Here is a 20,291-nt window from a genome sequence, read left to right as displayed (position 1 = left end):
CTTCACTGTCACGTGGACGGGTCCGGCATCCTCCACTCCTCAGCGCCATCCTGACTGCAGACTCCAACAGCACCACCCTGGCCACACAGGACACACACACCAACAGGACCAAAATGACCAGGGCAAAACAAGACAGGGTAGGGTCGGGTTCCTCTGCTTCTCAGTACATTGCTTCTCGGCGGGGATTGGGAGCTCCTACCCCATGCATCCTCGCAATGCCATGCTCAGGCCCCTCCCACTGGTCAACCAGTTTTAGCTGCATTTAAGCTGGGTATATACTGTCAGGGTTTGTTTTGTTTGTTTTTTTTCAACACGGTGGGCTGAAAAAAAAAAACTTAGATTGCCATACTAACACCAGCAATGTTAGTGCAGTGATCTCTCACACTGTGCCTTTGTACTCTGGCAGGGGGACTCCCTGCTGCCAGAACATACTGATCACTGCTGGCAGCCACTGGCTGTGAGAACATACTGATCACTGCTGGCTGCCACTGGCTGCGAGAACATACTGATCACTGCTGGCAGCCACTGGCTGTGAGAACATACTGATCACTGCTGGCAGCCACTGGCTGCCAGAACATACTGATCACTGCTGGCAGCCACTGGCTGTGAGAACATACTGATCACTGCTGGCAGCCACTGGCTGTGAGAACATACTGATCACTGCTGGCAGCCACTGGCTGTGAGAACATACTGATCACTGCTGGCAGCCACTGGCTGTGAGAACATACTGATCACTGATGGCAGCCACTGGCTGCCAGCACTGATCAGATGCTGGTTTTCAAGCATGCCCATTCGACAGATAGCTGTACACCCGGGCTGAAAGACGACCAGTTCCTGATTAACTGGCCAATTTTTGGCCCGTATGTACCAGGATTAAGACTTCAAAATGAACTGTGGTCAAACTAGAACACACGTTTTTTCCACTCTTTTCCATGTCCACAGTTTGTATTTTTGTTGTTTGTAGATTGAAAAGAAAAGAAAATGTTGCCAAGATAGAGTCTTGTTTTGTACTGAAAAAGAAAAGAATAAATGTATTACTTTACCTTGTTAATGGCAAAGGTATTGCCCAAATAACAGGCCTATTCCTGAAATGATCTGGCCAATAAGGGAAGTGCAGGATATAGGAGCTGACTTAGCTATACAACTTTGATTTTGTTTTTTTGTTTTTCTATCGCTAGAGTTTTGAACTGGAAAGCCTCTTTACCATTCCTCATTTGTCCTGCATTACCTCGTAGACACAGTTGGACGCTTTGTCCCGGTAGCCGTGTCTGACAACCGAATTATCCCTCTGCACAAGTTTTCTATTGCATTAGAGGCCGGCTGCATGTCTATAACAAGACAAACTTCAACAAGGAACACTTTGCTTTCTTTCACGTATACAGTAGGCGTCTTTACATCAGTCTGACAAGCAGTAGAGAATTTAGAGGTTACTTCTATTGCAGGACCTGCCAATTTAATGAGATCCATCAGTCATGAGATAAAAGACCTTCCTTTTCTCCCCCCCCCCCCCCCCCCCCCCCCTTCCTCTGCAATTAGACCAGACACCCACACAGCGCATTGTACCATATGTACCTATACACTGGGTGCCGTGCTTGCCGCAATATGCAAATACAATATCATGAACTCACCCAGTCATATATTTATTCATTTGGCTGTCAGCAAGACAATGGTTCTCTTTTGTTCCGTACAAATCTTCGTGCACAGAAAACTGTCATCTTTACAAACTCAAACAACTTACAAGCTGAAACAACTTTGAGGACGCTAAGTTTATTGATAACATGGTACAGCAGATCAGAGTTTTGTTTTATGAGAGCAGTGTGGTCGTTGTAATTTACCAGATGGGAAAAGTTTGAGCTGCAGATTTTTTAGGTTGGTTAAAATACAGTTAAAGTGTTCCTAAACCCACAACAGTAAAATCAGTCTGTATATGCAGTAAAGTATGTTTGTTTTACTCACTGTGAAAACTAAGGGGTTAATCCTTTGCATTGTGTAAAAAGGCCACTTGATCCTGACTTCTCTGCTCCTCCTCTTGTTCAAATGTCCACGTCTTATCTCCTGATAATACAGAATGAACTGTAGCCATTCAGTTTAGTGTGTATTGCTAGAGAGGTTTTTTTTTTTTTTTTTTGGGGAGAGTGCATGTGATCAGCACAGGGCCGGCCAATTAGCACTGTTCAGACAAGTCAGGGGTTTTGCATCCTCCTAGAGCAGAAAGAAAACTCCTCCTACAAGCTTTAACCAGTGCTCTGCTGAACACTGACAGAAGTTACAAGACTGCTCTAACTGCTGATGAGATAAGGTATTTAGTAGTTTATATTTACCAACATAATTGCACTTCCATGTTTTGTGTACTGTGGGAGACCAGATATAGTGAATGCAGGGTCCTGGGAGACCAGATATAGTGAATGCAGGGTCCTGGGAGACCAGATATAGTGAATGCAGGGTCCTGGGAGACCAGATATAGTGAATGCAGGGTCCCGGGAGACCAGATATAGTGAATGCAGGGTCCGGGGAGACCAGATATAGTGAATATAGGGTCCTGGGTTTAGTAACACTTTAAATCGGACCTTCACCCTCTGCAGCATGATCCCTCCTCTTGTCCTGTGCATGGATAGCACTTTTTTTTTTTTTAAAGAAATTCTCCGGCCCCACTCCCTCCTTGCATGTCATTTGCCTAAACCAGTGGTCTCCAAACTGTGGCCCTTTGCTTGCCTTTATCTGGCCCTTGGAGCACTGTTCCACTAACTGCCACCAGTGATCTGGAACCATTCCCATTATTGACCCCATCAATGGGGCATTATTTTTTCCATTGATAACAATTTGGCACTATTCCTCCCATTAAAACCAATGATGGGGCACTGAGAGGCATTTTTTACTCCCATTGGCCACAGTCCGGCCTGAAGTACAGGAAACTGGCCCTATACTTAGAACTTGTGGAGACCCCTGGCCTAGACGAATGATGTGCACTGTCCTCCTTTTGCCTCCTGGGATATGCACATCACATATTCCAGGGGGCAAAGCCTTCCATTCAGTAAAGATGGAGTGGGCGGGTCTAGCAGGGCGTCATCGAGAGAACCCAGAACAGCCAGCAGCCTCTTGATGACGTCACAGCAAAACATGACAGCGCAGTTCTGAGTGCTGCCAGTAAAGAGGATCTCGGCTGGACAGCACTGGATCTGCTGGGTGGGTATCTGAAACACAGTAGGCTAAACTCAACACCAGATGAGCAGAGGTTGTTAAAAAAAAAAAATACAAGGCATGGAGAGTGATCTACCCTAAACACCTGCATAGAGACAGAGGTATTCTCCTTACATGTGATTTATTGCATTATCATTTTTTTTTTTTTTGTTAATAAAGTCACTAATCCTCATTTGTCACAATGCTATACCAGGAGGGCTCGATAGCATTTTCTCTCTCCTTTTTTTCTGTATTCTCTTAGTTTTCTTGTGCTATGAACATCAAAATAGATCCAAGATGCAATTATACATTGCATTTTATTCTAATTTCCTTGGTTTGGATGCATTTTGCGTGCATCTGTTTTTTAGACAAGGGAAATTCCTATGCAGTTGTACATGTAAATCCACCTCTAAAATGCTGGTACAGTTTTTCAAATGCAATAACAGTAGATGTATTTTTTGGAATTGAACATAATGTACATAAATTATACAGATGCAATCAAAACATTACCAAACTCTTCATATGCTTTAGAGCAGGGGTGTCAAACTGGCGGCCCTCCAGCTGTTGCGAAGCTACAAGTCCCATCACGCCTCTATCTTTGGGAGTCATGTTTGTAACTGTCAATCTTGCAATGCCTCATGGGACTTGTAGTTTGGCAACAGATGGAGGGTCACCAGTTTGACATCCGTGCTTTAGAGGCAGTTTAAAAATACAAGAAAGTATTCTTAGGGTGAAAAAGTAAAGTCATTAACGAGGCTCTTCGCCCTTTCGGTACTCTTCCCTCCACTCCAACCCCTCTTCCCTTCCTATCCATAAATAGTGCCTTTTACTTTTTTTTTCCTTTTACTTTTTGTGTTCGGGCCTTCCTCCTTTGCATGTCATTCGCCTAGGTCAGTGGTTGGCAAGCCGCGGCTCGCGAGCCACACGCGGCTCTTTACACACTTTAATGCAGCTCTTCTGTGTGCCGGGCGCCCGCTCCCCTCCCTCCTCTCGGGCGGCCGCCCAAAAGTCAGGACTCTGCAGCTAGCCCAGCAATGGGCAAACTACGGCTCGCGGGCCGTATACGGCCCGGCGGACCTTTTAATCCGGCCTGCGGAGCGTGGCAAACATTGGCTGTCAGGATGTAGGCGGGGCAGCGTGACGAACTACTCTCCTCTCACAGTCCGCCCTGAAGACCGGAACGGCGCGGGAACACGGCGAGAGGAACGCGCGGAGCAAAGGTAAGTGAATTGACACAATATGGGGGATGAATTACTATGGGGGATGAATTACTATATGGGGGATGAATTATTATATGGGGGATTAATTACTATGGGGGATGAATTACTATATGGGGGATTAATTACTATGGGGGATGAATTACTATATGGGGGATGAATTACTATGGGGGATGAATTACTATATGGGGGATGAATTACTATATGGGGGATGAATTACTATATGGGGGATGAATTACTATGGGGGATTAATTACTATATGGGGGATGAATTACTATATGGGGGATGAATTACTATATGGGGGATGAATTACTATATGGGGGATGAATTACTATGGGGGATGAATTACTATATGGGGGATGAATTACTATGGGGGATGAATTACTATATGGGGGATGTGTTTTCAGTTTTAAAAATGTGGCTCTCAAAATAAATTTCAATCGTGGTTTTGGCGAGATTTGTCTCAGTTGAAAAAAAAAGGTTGCCCACCACTGGCCTAGGTGAGTGATGTGCTCTGCGCACCCTTTGCTTCCTGGGAAATGCATGTTACATATTCAAGGAGGCATTGTCGTTCCATACAGAAAAGGAGGAGGAAGCGGGCCATACGGCTCATCAGTTGGCCAGCCAACTGTACCCGGAAAATCCGGTGCCTGCTAATGATGTCACACCTGAACATGGTGGCGCGGGATCAATCAGAGACAAAACCAAAGAGCAGGACAACGCTGGATCCGTGGGGTGAGTATTTGATTTTGTGCAGAAGATAACCCCCTAGTAAGCAGGGGTTAAAATAAATTGGGCAAGGAGGGGTGGAGGCTGAGGATCTGATTTAAAGAGACACTAGAAGTATAAATGAGGAGCTGGATTTAAAGTATATCTCCAGCTTTTAGTGAAATTTATATAGTTTGTTTGAACCAAGCTGGTCCAAATGAAGGATTACCTTCACTTACAGATGCGGCCGTGAGCGTTTTATAAACTGTCATCAGCTATATACATTATACCGCGATGTGTTATGGCAGTGGGACAAGAAGTTCCCATCCAGCTCCCGGAACAAAATCAAGTCTGCTCAGCCCTTAACAGGAAGCTTTGAATTCTATGAATGAATACAAAGTTTCCTCTGATTGGCTGAGGCGAAGAGGCGGGCGGATGACATCACGATCGCCACCTCAACCAGTTAGCAGAAGCTTTGTATTCATTCATTCGAATGCCCCGTCGCGCTGCAGGAACACAGCTCTGTATACTATCTTTTAGATTGTGAGCTCCAAGGAGCAGGGCCCTCCTATCCCTCTTGTATTGAACTGTATTGTTGCTGTATTGTCTCCCTTTATATTGTAAAGCGCTGAGCAAACTATTGGCGGTATATAAATCCTGTATAATAATAATAATACTGTATGTGGCTGAGTCCATACAGCGCACACAGTTATGCTAGCCCTTTTATGTAGACTTTGTACATGTGGTTCCTCGTTAACCATTAGCTGTCCGGCCAATGGCTGTTTAGCGGCTTCAAAAGTGCTTCGGCATTCCGGGTGCACGCCATTTGGCGTGCTCCCGCACATGCGCAGTTTGCGCTAATGCAGAGCCGCGCAGCGGCGCGATCTGTCACCGGCCGTGTACCTCGGACACGGCCGATGACAGATCTGAGTACCGGCTCCCGTTGCTGGTACCATGTGATCTGCTGTGACCAATCACAGCAGGTCACATGACAGTTGTATACAATGGATGGCTTCATTCATGCCATCCATTGTATACTAGTGCCTAGCTGTGAATGGTCACAGATAATCACATGCACATGTCATGTGATTAGCTGTGACCAAATCACAGCTAAGCACAAAAAAAAAAAAAAACCTGAATGAATCGATTTCATTCAGGTAAATGCTTGCTTATAGCAAAGTAATTCTTTGCTATAAGCAAATTGTGTAAAAAAAAAAAAAAAAAAAATACTGATCACTTCCCCAAAGTAGTACAATGTTACTATGATAACATTGTACTACTTTGGTCATAGTAAAATATGAAAAAAAATCTTAAAAAAAAATAAAAAAAATGTAATAAAAAATTAAAAATAATAAAAAAATATATATATATATATATATATATATATATATTTTTTTTTTTTTTCATACTGTCACCAGTTAGTGTCCCTGTTCACCGCCATGCCAGTTATATGATGACACTGTACTGCACTGGTGACAGTATGTAAAAAAAAAATTGTGAAAATAATTTTTTTAATTTTTTCATTTTCCTAACAAATTATGACAAAAAAATACAACTTCAAAAAACTCGCCATGCCTCTTATGAAGTACGTCGGACTGTCTACTCTGCAAAAAGGGGTCATTTGGGGGATATCTGTACTATTCTGACATTCTTGGACCTCAAGAAATTAGATTGGCTGTCAGTACTTCAGGATTGATCAATATTCAGATCTATACCATAGTTTGTGAACTCTATAACTTTCCTACAAACTAAATAATACATCCTAATTTGGGTTATTTTCACCAAAGACATGTAGCAGAATACATCTCGGCCTAAATTTATGAAGAACAATTATTTATTTGTAAACTTTATAACAGAAACAAAGAAAAACGTGTTTTTTTAAAAAAATGTTTGGTCTTTTTTTGTTAATTTAGCAAAAAATAAAAACCCCAGCAGTGATTAAATACCACCAAAAGAAAGCTCTAGTTGTGTGAAGAAAATGATCAAATTTTAGTTTGGGTACAATGTTGTATGACCGCGCAATTGTCATTCAAAGTGTGAGAGCGCTGAAACCTGAAAACTGGCCTGGGCAGGAAGGTGTAAAATTGCCCGGTATTGAATTGGTTAAAAAGGCACTGTCACTCTGCCAATTCAAGGCACATAACCCCATTCCCACCTCCCTTCCAAGCATGCACACACGCAGCAGTGCTCCTTTGCCACCCCCCTGCACTGTGAAGCCCTCAATAATGATATATTGGAACATATAACCTTTGATTGAGCTGCATAGACAAGGCAAAAGCCTTATTCCCTCTCACACCAATGCACTGCAGTTGCGTTCGATGATAAAAGTACAGCTAGCAGCACTACTTCCAATGCACCATGGTGCAATACAATCCACTGAATCATACTGCACTGTGGCCAAAAGAACTGAATGTGTAAAACAGGTTACTGTGAAATGTTCTGTTTACAACATCGGTACTAATGCCTTCAAATCACAAAGCAGTGACCATGTAGGAGTGCATGTTGCTGGTGTGAACAAGCCCTAAAAGGAAGGCTGGAGTTCAGTTTTAAGCCATAGGCATCCACACATGCTCTGTATAGACACAAGTAGAGCTGGTAAGTTGTCTGTTAAATTTGTATCTATGTACTCTTCTCTCTTGCAGCTCCCTATATTGCACAGCGATGCAGAAGATGTTGTGGACAGTGCGCTGCCGAAAAGAATTATTAACCCAAAGCTGCCTAAATCGACTCCCAACATAAACCTGGGAACCTTAACTGTGTCATCCAGCAAAACCTTAAAATATTCTCTAAACCTCAAACTTCCTTTGGGCGCAAAGTTAACTGAAGGAGCCCCAAGTTTCTGGTTTCTCTTCACAGAAGGTGAGATCCTTCCTGAGCTGTTTTACGTGGTATCCATTTAAAAATGGCAGTGTAAAAAAAGTTAAAGGATAAGTTCACCTTTTTACAAAAAATAATAAATGCGCATTTTTTTCTCGTAAAAAAAATGTGCATTTATTATTTTTTTCTATCTGGAGCCTCTAAAGTACCAGCAATCAGCAGATGGTGCCATGCAGGTCTCCTGCAGACTTGTCAGTATATCTGCTTGCCCATACAGGATGTACAGGCAAGCAGATATACTGACAGGAAGAATCAATGAACCACCACGGCGCAAAGGCTGTCGGGACAGCCATTCACTGTAAATGAATGAATGACGCGGACAGAGCCCCGCACAGCCGCACTTTTTTTAAACTGTGGGAGCTAGCGGGAGGAGACGATCCCTTTCCATCGTGCTAGCTGTCACAATGAGGAGCGGGGGCTGGTCCGTTGTGTTTGTAACATGTTACATGAATACCCTGAATATGGGTGTAACACGTTACGAATGGTGAACTTAAAATTTATGGGCCCATTCCTACTAGGGACTGCATGTGAATTGCACAGGAACACTGTGAGGTTCTGCAGTACTGTGCAGTGCGATTTCAGCCCGTTAATTTTTAGTGGGCTGAAATCGCACCGCCCTGCACCAAAAGTACTGCATGCACTAATTTTGGAAACACACTGCAACCAGATTGCATGGTACTTTTTTTACCATGCAATCTGATGTGGGCAAACCCACTGTGTTTACAACTCTTTGTTTGGGGTGTTGGTTGCAAATACAGCAGTGATGCCCGCTGCAGATCACAAGGGCGGTGTGATAGGAATGTGGTGCAGGAAATCAGCACAGAATGTGGTTATCTTGCACTGCGATCTGGTGTGAAAGAGCCCTAAAAGTTAAATCTTGGTGAGTAGTACTAATTGTAATAAAAATACAAAATGCTGTATATCCCCTTCTTATGGAGGCTCAGTGGTGACAGGTCTTGATTTGCTTCCCATACCTCCTGTTTACTTTGCCATTAATTGAATTTAAAACCAGAGAGGAAGCCCTTGTTATGTGAACAGAGATGTGATGAGCTCTCACCAGCGGGGGTATGTGATATTGATATAAGAAACCAATGGTTAAAAGTAGAAACAAAGCCCAAGATGTCTTCCAATGCATACATAGAAACACCCATAAAAAGTGCACATAAGCAGTGCAATAAAGAAATAGTGCACACAAATACTAAACAAATAATCCTAAATGGTGATCTGTCCCTTTAAATCCTAAATACCATCACGTGGACCTGTGTGGTACACTTCCGGTGTATCGTGATCCAAGTACACCAACAAAAAGTGTCAACTGAATATAATCTCAATAGTGGTGGAATGTCCCTTTTAAATCCGCCGTACTTCAAGTGGACCAGTGTAAACACTACTGCATAAACGTGTACGGTTCTCCTGTGTCACCCCGTAGTGCTCTTCCACCTCCAACACTATTGGAGTACGCCGATGACGTCAGGCCGTTAACTGGAAGTGCCCGTGCCGCCATTTTGGAAGAGGGATTTCTGCATACACTTGGCAGATAACACTGTGTAGTGAGTTTTTAACCCTGTAGTGTTCCAGGAGGACACCTTTTAATGTGAGTTGAACTAGATTGTTTGTTTTAATAAAGGCTGTTTTTAGTAGAAATACTACACTATATTGAGCATTTTTTTCACATGGTTATGGAGCTATCTGGATCTGCCTAAAAGTGCTGGCAAACGGTGATGAAGATCTGTGTACCATTATAACCTCCTGGGTTAAAGGGAAAAGTGCAGTTTGACCTGTTATTACGGGTCAAACTTGGAGGTGTGCACTATAGAGAGTTGGAGGTGGAAGAGCACTAAGGGGTGACACAGGAGCACTGCACACGTTTATGCAGTAGTGTGTTTACACTGGTCCACTTGAAGTACACACACATACACGCTATATTGCCAAAAGTATTGGGCCAGCCCTCCAAATCATTGGACTCAGGTGTTCCAATCCCCTCCATGGACACAGGTGAATAAAATCAAGCCCCTAGGCATGCAGACTGCTTCTACAAACATTTGTGAAAGAATGGGTCGCTCTCAGGAGCTCAGTGACTCCAAGCGTGGGCCCGTGATAGGTTGTCACCTGTGCAATAAGTCCATCCGTGACATTTCCTGGTTACTAAATCTTCCACGGCCAACTGTTAGTGGTATTATAACAAAGTGGAAGCAACTGGGAACAACAGCAACTCAGCCATGAAGTGGTACGTCACGTAAAATGACGGGGTCAGCGCATGCTGAAGTGCACAGAAGTCGCCAACTGTCTGCAGAGTCAGTAGCTAAAGATCTCCAAACTTCATGTGGCCTTCAGATTAGCAAAACAGCAATGACCAATGTAAGGGTAGCTTAATTCTCTAACTGCTTGCATCCTTTCATGCTCTTATCACTTTATACCAGGTAAAATGCATGCGATCGCATTGGTTTTGATTCCATCTGTGAGGACCTGTCAATAACAAGCCCTCTTCTCCCTTCCCAGGTCAGGAGTGGTTACTTGCTGGGCAGAAAACCTATGGGGAAATTCTGAGTCTGTCCAAACCAAGCCAGATTGAGCTTGTCATCCCGCAGGAGTTCCGGTCCCCTGAGGCAGAGCTGAAAGTCGGGGTCTGCGTGTATTTCTGCACCAAAGACAGCAACGTGTGTACAATGAAGTCTGTCTCCTTTACTCATCCTTTACAAGTGAGCGTTGAGGACACTGGCTACCCACCAGCTCTGGACCTCACCTACAGCTTTTAAGAGTGGAAAACAACTTGCTGTGGGCCAAAGTTGGCCTTTGATATGTCTGTTCTTGTCACACCTGGTAAGAAGGTAAAGAGAGACCAGAACAGTCTAGTTTACAGAAGTGCAGTTTTCATGTAGCTTCCACTGTATCAAAACTGCATGGAGACAAGTTCTTGATATCCATTTTGGGGAGGCCAAAGTCCTGATGGCTGTCCAGCTATCCTTTATAGAGAACTTGAGAAATTAATAATTGGATTGCACGTGTGTTTAAAGTGAACCTTTGGTCATGATATGGTCATTTAAACATTTCCATGTTCTTAGCAAGTATTACATTTGCTTGAATGTAAATCCTCAATTACTGTAGCCATGGGCACTGTGGAGCACTTCATTCTCAGTTCAGAAGCACTTAAGTCACTCAACTCATTCTCCCAGCATTGACTCACCAGACCAGCTCCCCCTTCCCAACAGTGATTCAGCAACCCAGCTTAACCATGCTTCCCTCTCCCACTAACAATTCAGTAGTTCACCTCCTGTGTCCAAGCACTTCCCTCTCCTGGCATTGATTCAGCAGCTCAACTCCCCCTACTCTCCCCTCCAATCACTGACTCTGCAACTCAGCTTACCCCTCTTAGCAGTGGCTCACTAGCCCAGCTTCACCTTCCCAACCGTGATTCAGCAACCCAGCTCACCATGCTTCCCCCTCCCAGCAGCAACTCAGTAGCTCACCTGTCTCCAAGCACTTCCCTCTCGTGGTAGTGATTCAGTACCTCTGCTCCCCCATTCCAGCAGCAACTCAGCATCTCAACTCGTCGTGCTCTCCCCTTCCATCACTGACTCCGTAGCTCAGCAGATCAACTCCCCCATTCCAGCAGTGACTCTGCAACCCCCTAGTGTTCTATTCTTCTATGTAAACACAGAACAGGAGCTCTGGAGGTGGGGTAAGCAGCTGAGAGAAGCACTCAATTGCATTTGGTGTAAGCTTTGAGGATGAACTTCTCCTCAATATCTGCAGCTGTTCTTAAAGACTATGTAAATACTTGAATGCCCATAGCCAGACCGGTTCACTTTAAGCATCAATAATGTTCACATCAAATGAAAAGCATGCATCAGATAGGACAAGGGAATTTTCCGCTGTGTGTTGCATCGGCTGCCTTTTCCCCATTGAAGATAAAACACAGCACTTAAAGCTTCATTACCTTAGTGCCTTAAAATAGACCCCCTGGTCAGACACCCTGGAGGCAGCCATGCTGGGGGCCAAACCAGTGTTTCAGAAAAGATGAAAAGTTTAGATGTTATGAGCAACACAGATTGCCTATTCAACAGTTAATTGAGGTATTGTGTGCCTCATGCCTTAAAAGCAAACCTTTCACTTAAAGTGGAGTTCCACCCAAAAGGGGAAGTTCCGCTTTAAAGATTGGTCCCCCGCTCCCCATTAAGGATTGGCACCTTTGGGGAGAGGGGGAGGAGGACAGGTACCCGAATTTGACAGATACCCACTCCCACTTCTGCTGCGATCGCCTAGGCAATCGGAAATGGAAGTTGTCCTCCTACCCTCCCTCCACGAAGTCTTGTGGGACACGTGACAGGTCCCAGAAGACGACGGGGCCATTCATGAAGCGCAGCGCTACTCGCGCATGCGCAGTGGGCACCCATCTGTGAAGCCACAAGCTGTCACAGCCGGGTGCCCACACTGAAGATGCCGGCCTCCTGGAATACAGGACGCCCGGTGAAACGGGCTGCGGCGGGGGCAATGCGGGATCGTGGGACAGGTGAGTGGCTGTTTTTTAAAAGTCAGCAGCTACAGTTTTTGTAGCTGCTGACTTATTTTTTTTGTTACAAAGTGAGTGGAACTCCGCTTTAAGAATTCACTATAAACTACCATACCTGTTTAATAACTACAACAAGTAACTGGACATCCAAGTTGCTTTCCAGAATTGCATTCTGGTGGACCAGAGAAGCTCTCAAGATCTGGGAATAACTAGAGAGCATATATTGACTCCCACAATATGTCTGCCTCCCAACGGATTGCTGAAAAACTGGTTTAGTACCCTACATGTCTCTTTCTGTGGTGTGCCAGTGACCACTGCACTTCACTGTTTTATAGTACCAAAGTGTAGCTGCAATAATGCTCTGATCATTTTGAATAAGACGTTTGGAAAATACACAGTGACTTGTTCCATTATGTCTTGTGAGAAGAGACTTATTTAAAACTTGTTTTTGTTGTTTGCAATTATTAAATATATTTAAGTTTGAATGATTTGGGATGTTGGATTGAGGTAATAAAATCAGCTGCACATACGCATCCATGGCTTGCTGAAAGTACGCTCACTGCGCACTCCCAGCACAAGAGTCTGAGCTGTCATACACAGCACTCGGTCTGTACTAATGATTGGGGTCCGGCACCCGATCATGTGACCATTGTGACAGTCATTGACAGTGGTCACATGATTGAGAGAGTTGCACCTTACATTTTATGGGATTTTTAAGACAACCTTGGAGTATATACAAAGAAACCAATTTGTCTAAAAGATCAACATATTATTTGAACAAATTTCTTTTGTCTGACAAATTAACACATATCAAGTTTACTCTAATATAAGGGGCCAAGCACTACTAGAGGGTCAATTCAAAGGTTGTCTAGCACTTGATCCCCATTAAGCTGACCATAGATAGATCAAATCTTGGACAGTTCCTGCTGAACTGGCTGAGATTTGATCCATCTATGGGTAGGCAGGTTTTCCTGAAGTTGATCCATGGATCAACTTCAGTACAACCACCCTGTCGTTTTTTATTGCTCTTTCGATCATTGGTGGTGGTTATAGCCTCCAGCAGTGATCATTGTGTTCTGATGGCAGGGAGGGCTCCCTGCTGGTAGAACACAATAGCTCTGAAGGAATTAAAAAAACACTCAAATCCCTCCCTCAATCACTGGTTGAAGGAAAGAAGATTGCATCATCTATGGCCTGCCATAGTCACGCAAACTGCTGTAGTTGGCCGTGTCCCACTGCTGTGGGCCCATCTCCCTCTTTGTTTTTATCCAAGCTTTAGAGATTCATTTGAGAAGAACCACCACCAATCTGCATCTGTAGAAAGCAAAGCTTCAAGTCCAGTTTTTCTATTTTATTTCAGGTCCCATGTACCTTACAGAGACCTAAGGCACATTTGCACACATAGCAGATATTTCAAGCTGGCAACGCAAAAAATGTGAAATTCCTCTTTAATATTAGCACATATCAACACTAGAACTTCATCAACACATATGTCTAAATATAAAAACATCTGCAAGGGCCTGTCTGGTATGGTATATGTAGTGACTACCCCTCCGACACATTAATAAATCACCACTATACCATGGGGCAGGGGCGGACTGACCATTTGGAAACTCGGGAACTGCCCGAGGGCCCAGGGTCAGTAGGGGGCCCCATGAGATGCCCCTGGTACCTTTTTCATAGGCTTTTTTGAGTTTGGGCAAGGACATGGGCCCCATGATCCCCTTTTGCCCGGGGGCCCCATGAGTTGTCAGTCCGCCCCTGCCATGGGGTATACCTTTCACAGAAATAGCTTGAACTCCTAGTAAAGGCTCACTTCACTGTTCATTTTAACATCCAGTGGATGACTTCAAACTGATGAATAATTGTGTCTAACAGTACATGTAGTCGTGACTCAGGAATGCCTCTATGTTAAGTATTCAGTTATCAATAGGAATTCCCCTGGGAATCACTTCTGTGAGATGTCAGAATAGCATTTTGTATGTTAAAGGAGAGGAAAAGGCTAAAAAAAAATCAAAGTTTAAACCTTTGCCTTCCCACTGCTCTTACTCAAGCCTTATAGAGTTGTAGAAATCCCTCAGTAAATACCTTTTTTCTTTTTTTTCAAACAGTCAAATAATCGCAAGGCTTCTACTTTAATCATCAAAAACGCACTCTAAATACTTCAAAAGTTGAAGATAACTAGAGTTCCACCAATATGGCCACAGGCCTCTTAATACACCACTGGACTGGCCTATGAAGTTCTAGAGTCCATGGAGAATAAAATGGTGGCCGTTGCAATTTATGTCATGCAGTATTTGCACAGCCATTTATCAAGCACAAACTTTCAGGACAAAATACACTAAAATGAATTTTAATGCACACAAGCACAATAGAATACCCAATTTTGTGGTAAAATAATAAGGAAGGATGTTAAGAGTCAAATTGCATGTACCCATGAAATGGGCACAAACTCTGATACCTACATTTTTGCATAGGTGACACTTTAAAAGCCTTAACAAATTATCAGTGTAGAGTTGGGGAATTATGGCCCTGGAATTATTGCTTTCACTTTTTGTAGCAATAACTCACGTGTGGTGCAGGACCTACATGCATATGTGTTTGGAAAGGCGGGGCTGCTTTTAACATTTATTTTTAGTAATTTTTTTTTTTAGTGATTTTTTTATTTTTTGTTAGTGATTTTTTTTTTCATGCTATTACAAGGGGGCTAAAAACCTCCCTGTGTGAAAGCACTGCCAAGTGACAGGTATTCTTTATGGAAACATCAGGAGTCTACCAGACCCCCAATGTCTCCCCTGCCCTCCAATGCAGCTAATCAAGCCCAGATCCTACTTGATAAGCTGCTGCTTTGGCTGCAGCAGCTGAAGAATGACAGCTCTGAAAGTGGGAGAGCCAAGAAACCAAAACAGCTGCAGGCAGTGGAGGTGAGGTGGGACGGAGGAGGTGTCCCTTCTTACTACAGTAAGAATCTTCTCCCCTCACCCATCACCATTTTTAAAAAACCCGGCCGCGTCATTCATTCACAGTTCTGTCAGTTCTGTGAATGGGAGAACTACAACTACCATCAGTCTTTGATGCCGATGGTTTGTAGCTCTCATTGAACTACCAGGGCACTGGTACTCTAGGTAGTTAATTGATTCTTCCTGTCATTCATTAACGGCCTGCCTGTACGATTCATGGGCAGACAGCTACACTGACAGTCTGCAAGAGCCTAAGATTGCACCCGCAATCAGCAGATTGTGGGTGCATTGCTTTACAGACTCCTAATAAAAAAAAATGCACATTTTTTTTTTATCTGCAAAAATATGTGCTTTTTATTTTTTTTTTTAAAGGTGAACTTATCCTTTAAGCTGGCCATACATGGAAATTCAGCAGATTCAACAGGGACCAGCTAAATTTCCATGAACATGTGGCCACTGGGTTAATCAGTTGATCTACCAATCGACTTCTGTTCAGCCATTTTGTTTGTATATCTTTGCTCATTCAGTGCCGCAAGTATTAGGCTGCAGTACTGATCTGTGTATTCTGACAGTGGGGAAGTCTCCCTACTGTCAAAATACAAAGAAAAAGTGGGAAGGATTCCCCCATCCACATCAAATGTGTAGATGGGGGAATTGGGTCTTTTTTTTTTTTTCTTCATTCAGCCTGCTTCCCAAACAAAAAAACTGACCCTTGTATGGCCAGCTAAAGCTACATATGGGCCATCAATCGACCAAAAATGGTCAGTTCAGCAGGAACCAGCCGACTTACGGCCCATGTGTACAGCTTCCTGTCCAACAGAAGCCGGTCTCGCGATTGGTTTCTGTCAAACAGGCAGGCTGGAAAACCAGCATCTGACCAGTATCCAATCAGTGCTGGCAGTCAAAAACATCTGGTGTGTACCCTGCATCAGTGTCCATCATAAGTGGGGGTTAGTTGATGGCAGGGACGGACTGACAACTCATGGGGCCCCCGGGCAATAGGGGATCATGGGGCCCCTGTGTCCTTGCCCAAACTCAAAAAAGCCTATGAAAAAGGTACCAGGGGCATCTCATGGTGCCCCCTACTGACCCCGGGCCCTCAGGCTGTGCCCAAGTTTCCAAATGGTCAGTCCGCCCTTGGTTGATACACACCTGTGCAAGACTAAAGAGAATGTTTGAGTTCAACTTTTACTACTTTTCATTTAGTAAATCATCCAAATAATCCAAACATGTCTTTTGACCAGGGGGCCTGGGCTTTTTAGATACGACTGTTTATTTGGTGAATAGATTTGAGTGCACTGACATACATTTTTTAGGAAACCTGTAAGTACAGCTAATGTTTGTTATATAATACAGATTTTACATCATGAATAAAACATACACTTTCACCAACATAACTCTGAAAACATCTTCTGTGTGGAGGAATATAAAACCCTTTTCATGAATGAAGATATGTAATCATTAACACTTGCCTTATTACTAAACCTGTTAGAATTTACCACTCACAAAACAACCCAAAGTAAACTGATTAAGGATAAAACTTGCCCAGGAGGCACAAATTCACTGTACCTCCATAAGTGAATACTGTAGACTTGATCAGCACCACAAAATTAGACCCTGGACACATACTGTATGTGTTACAATATTTTACTACAATGCAATTTTAATATACTTTCCTACAATACAATTTTAATATACCTTGATTCTTATTTATCATGATGTACTGGTAAAATGTTTTACTTAAAAAAGAAAAACTTGAAGATTGCCACCTTCACACAAAAAAGATTTGCAGCCCCCCCTGGTCACCATGTCACCACATAAAGCACAACCTTTTTTACCATAGAGGTACCCTTGAAGCTATGTTCAGGTGTCATGGAACACCTGCTAAAAATTATTATATATACAGCTCAAAACACAGCAGCAACACTACACTGGTGGTCAATCAAAAAAGGGCCTATTTACATTGATATTCAGTGGGAAACTTCCCCTGGTTAGTAGGACAAATGCCCATTGCAACAGTGGTCAGTGTATTGCCTCCAAACATTGGGGGACAGTGGGAGGGAATGTTCCTTGTACAGATTGCTAACATGATCATTGGTGCTAACAAACCAGAGGAGACGGTCCACTAGTTCTGTGCCATTGGTTCTTTGAAATGTTGGGGTCAAAATAAGGTATACATTGCCAGGCAGGAGGTCAAATCCATTACTGCTCAAGGAATCCCTAGCCACCTTTGGAAGACCATTGATTGAGAATGGCTGACATAAAATGTGTAAATGTGCAGTCTGACCATATGCATTACAATCTCTTTGGTGTAATGAACAGTTTTTGGCTTATTCAGGTACTGTTTCATATACGCTTTGGCTGAAAGTTTGCAGACACCTGACCATTACACCTACATACACATAGTGGACATCCCATTCCAAATCCATGGCCATTATTATGGAGTGGAGCCCATATAATGTTCTCAAATCTTCTGAGGAGGATTTCCACAGCATTTTAGATTGTTTTGGGGAATTTGTGCTCATTTGAGAGGTCAGGTACTGATAATATTATTATTATTATACAGTATTTATAAAGCGCCAATAGTTCACTCAGCGCTGTACATTACAAAGGGGGACAGAACATGTGACAGAACAATACCAATACAATGCAAAACATGAGGGGATTGAGGGCCCTGCTCTTTCGAGCTTACAATCTAGGAGGGAGGGGATAGTGGTACAGGAGGAGATAGCTGTGGGGGATAGAGTGGTAGGAAGAGTGGAGGAGGTCAGCAAGTTAGCAGGGGGTGGGGTAGGCTTCCCTGAAGAGATGGGTTTTCAGGGTGCGCCTAAAGGAGAGGAGAGTAGGTGATAATCTGAAGGGTTGGGGCAGGGAGTTCCAGAGCATGGGTGACACCCTGGAGAAGTCCTGGAGGCAGGCATGGGAGGAGGAGACCAGGGAACTAGAGAGAAGGAGGTCTTGTGAGGAGTGGAGTGTGCGTGCTGGGCGGTACTTGGATATTAGGTCAGTGATGTAGTTCGGAGCAGTATGGTGGACAGCTTTGTACGTCAGTGTTAGGATTTTGAATTTGATTCGTTGCGCAATCGGAAGCCAGTGGAGGGATTGGCAGAGGGGGGTGGTGGAAACGGAGCGGTTGGAAAGGTGAATGAGTCTGGCAGCCATATTCAGGATCGACTGAAGCAGGGATAGCCAGCGGCGAGGCAGGCCAGTGAGGAGGGAGTTGCAGTAGTCGAGTCGTGATATGATGAGGGAGTGGATGAGCTGTTTAGTGGTTTCTGGGGTTAGGAACGTGCGTATTTTGGCGATGTTGTGGAGGTGGAGTCTGCATGAGTTAGTTAAAGATTGGACTTGGGGCTGGAAGGATAGGTTGGAGTCCAGCATGACACCAAGTACTCTGGCCTGCGGGGCGGGTTTGATGGTGGCGTTGTTGGATGTGATGGAGAAGTCAATGTGGGGAGGTGTCCGGGCTGGGGGAAGACAAGAAACTCGGTTTTGGAGAGGTTCAGTTTAAGGAAATGGAGCGACATCCAGTCTGATATGTCGCTCAGTAGATGTTGGAGAAGACCTGGTTCATCGGTGCTCTAATTCATCGTAAAGGTGTACAGTGGGGTTGAGGTGAGGGCTCTCTGCAGGCCACTCAAGTTCTTCCAGACCATACTGGTCAAACCATGTCTTTATGGAGCTGGGTTCATGCACCTGAACTCGGTAATTTGGAGCAACACCTGCATACCTTAGGTCTTATAATGTGTAACCTCGTCCAGTGTTTATGATTAAATTGGAGATAGCCCCAGAGTTCTGTAGTTTAACTTGAACATAGACTTCTGGGGCCTGCTCAACACCAAGACCAAAAGTTTTTGAAAAAACAATACTTTTGCTGATTCTCAGAATTTTCACCTCAAACATTTTTCAGGCCTTCTAGACTATGACCATCCAATGTTCTGACATCTTCACCAATTTCGTCTTATTATGAAAGATAAAGCAAATAAATGCACACCCTCACTGTGTAAATTATATGGGTGGTGTTTGGTAAAGTGATGGTAACAAGATAACATTCTCCAAAACCCCAGGGTGTAACTGAGGTTCACTGTTTTTTATTGGTATTGCTGACATCAAATGTCTCAACCAGTTGCTGGCTTGTATTTAAGATGATAAGGCACACATCCTTATAGGTATGCCAAAGTCATCATTGATTTAATTGCCCATATTTAATCTTGTAATATTGCCCATTAAATTACTTGGTCCATGTCCAAATATGCGTAATGACATTGTTGAAGACACACCATCTTAATAAATATATAAAAGTGTTGATCAGTTAATTCGCCTAAAAGCGTGAAAGTATCAAAGTGGACCAGTGTGGAGACAAGGAGATCCTTTACCATTTACTTTAGTGCTCGGCAGTCTTTGGTCCTGCAATAGAAATTGCAGGACCATATTTGGCAGATTGCTGGAAGAGATAATTCCGATGTATTCCCTAACACCGGTGTGGGGAATTTAGGACAGGAGTAGATCTTTGTCCCCGTACATGAATTCTCTGCTTTCATTGTCATAAAGTGCTTTATCCTTCTTGGGACAGTTGACTCTAGATGAAAATAGCAAGTCTTTCTTCCCCTATCAGATAAATCACTCAATGGCAGGAATATATGTGTAAAAGCAAAATACACAATCTAGTGCTCTCTATATGAACCATAATTTATTAAAAAGCCTAAATCGCACTTACAGTGTTGGGCACTGAAACCAGTGCTAGTAGGGATCGCACATCACAAACACCGGCAACAGGCCCGGAAGGCAAGATGGTCACAGGATGATGTCACAGCTCAGGCTCCTCCCCGCATAGGCGTTACA

At 43.6% G+C, this 20,291-nt stretch overlaps 1 protein-coding gene across 1 annotated transcript in view; it reads left to right on the top strand.

The window, feature by feature from the left end:
* The window catches only part of NHLRC2 (NHL repeat containing 2), a 64,678-nt gene extending 51,704 nt beyond the window's left edge, over positions 1-12,974 (top strand). Inside the window, exons 10-11 of the mRNA XM_089653055.1 lie at positions 7,745-7,961; positions 10,479-12,974. Coding sequence (XP_089509181.1) covers positions 7,745-7,961; positions 10,479-10,735 — 474 coding nt within the window. The 3' untranslated portion in view covers positions 10,736-12,974. The remainder of the gene's footprint in view (positions 1-7,744; positions 7,962-10,478) is intronic.
* Positions 12,975-20,291: the final 7,317 nt, after the last annotated feature.

This window comes from Staurois parvus, unplaced genomic scaffold (genome assembly GCF_062004578.1).
Source record: "Staurois parvus isolate SC_StPar_1 unplaced genomic scaffold, SC_StPar_1.0 ptg000697l, whole genome shotgun sequence".
In the NCBI taxonomy this organism is placed as follows: Eukaryota; Metazoa; Chordata; class Amphibia; order Anura; family Ranidae; genus Staurois; species Staurois parvus.
The sequence above is the reverse complement of the archived record's forward strand: the minus strand, read 5'-3'. Positions and strand labels throughout refer to the sequence as shown.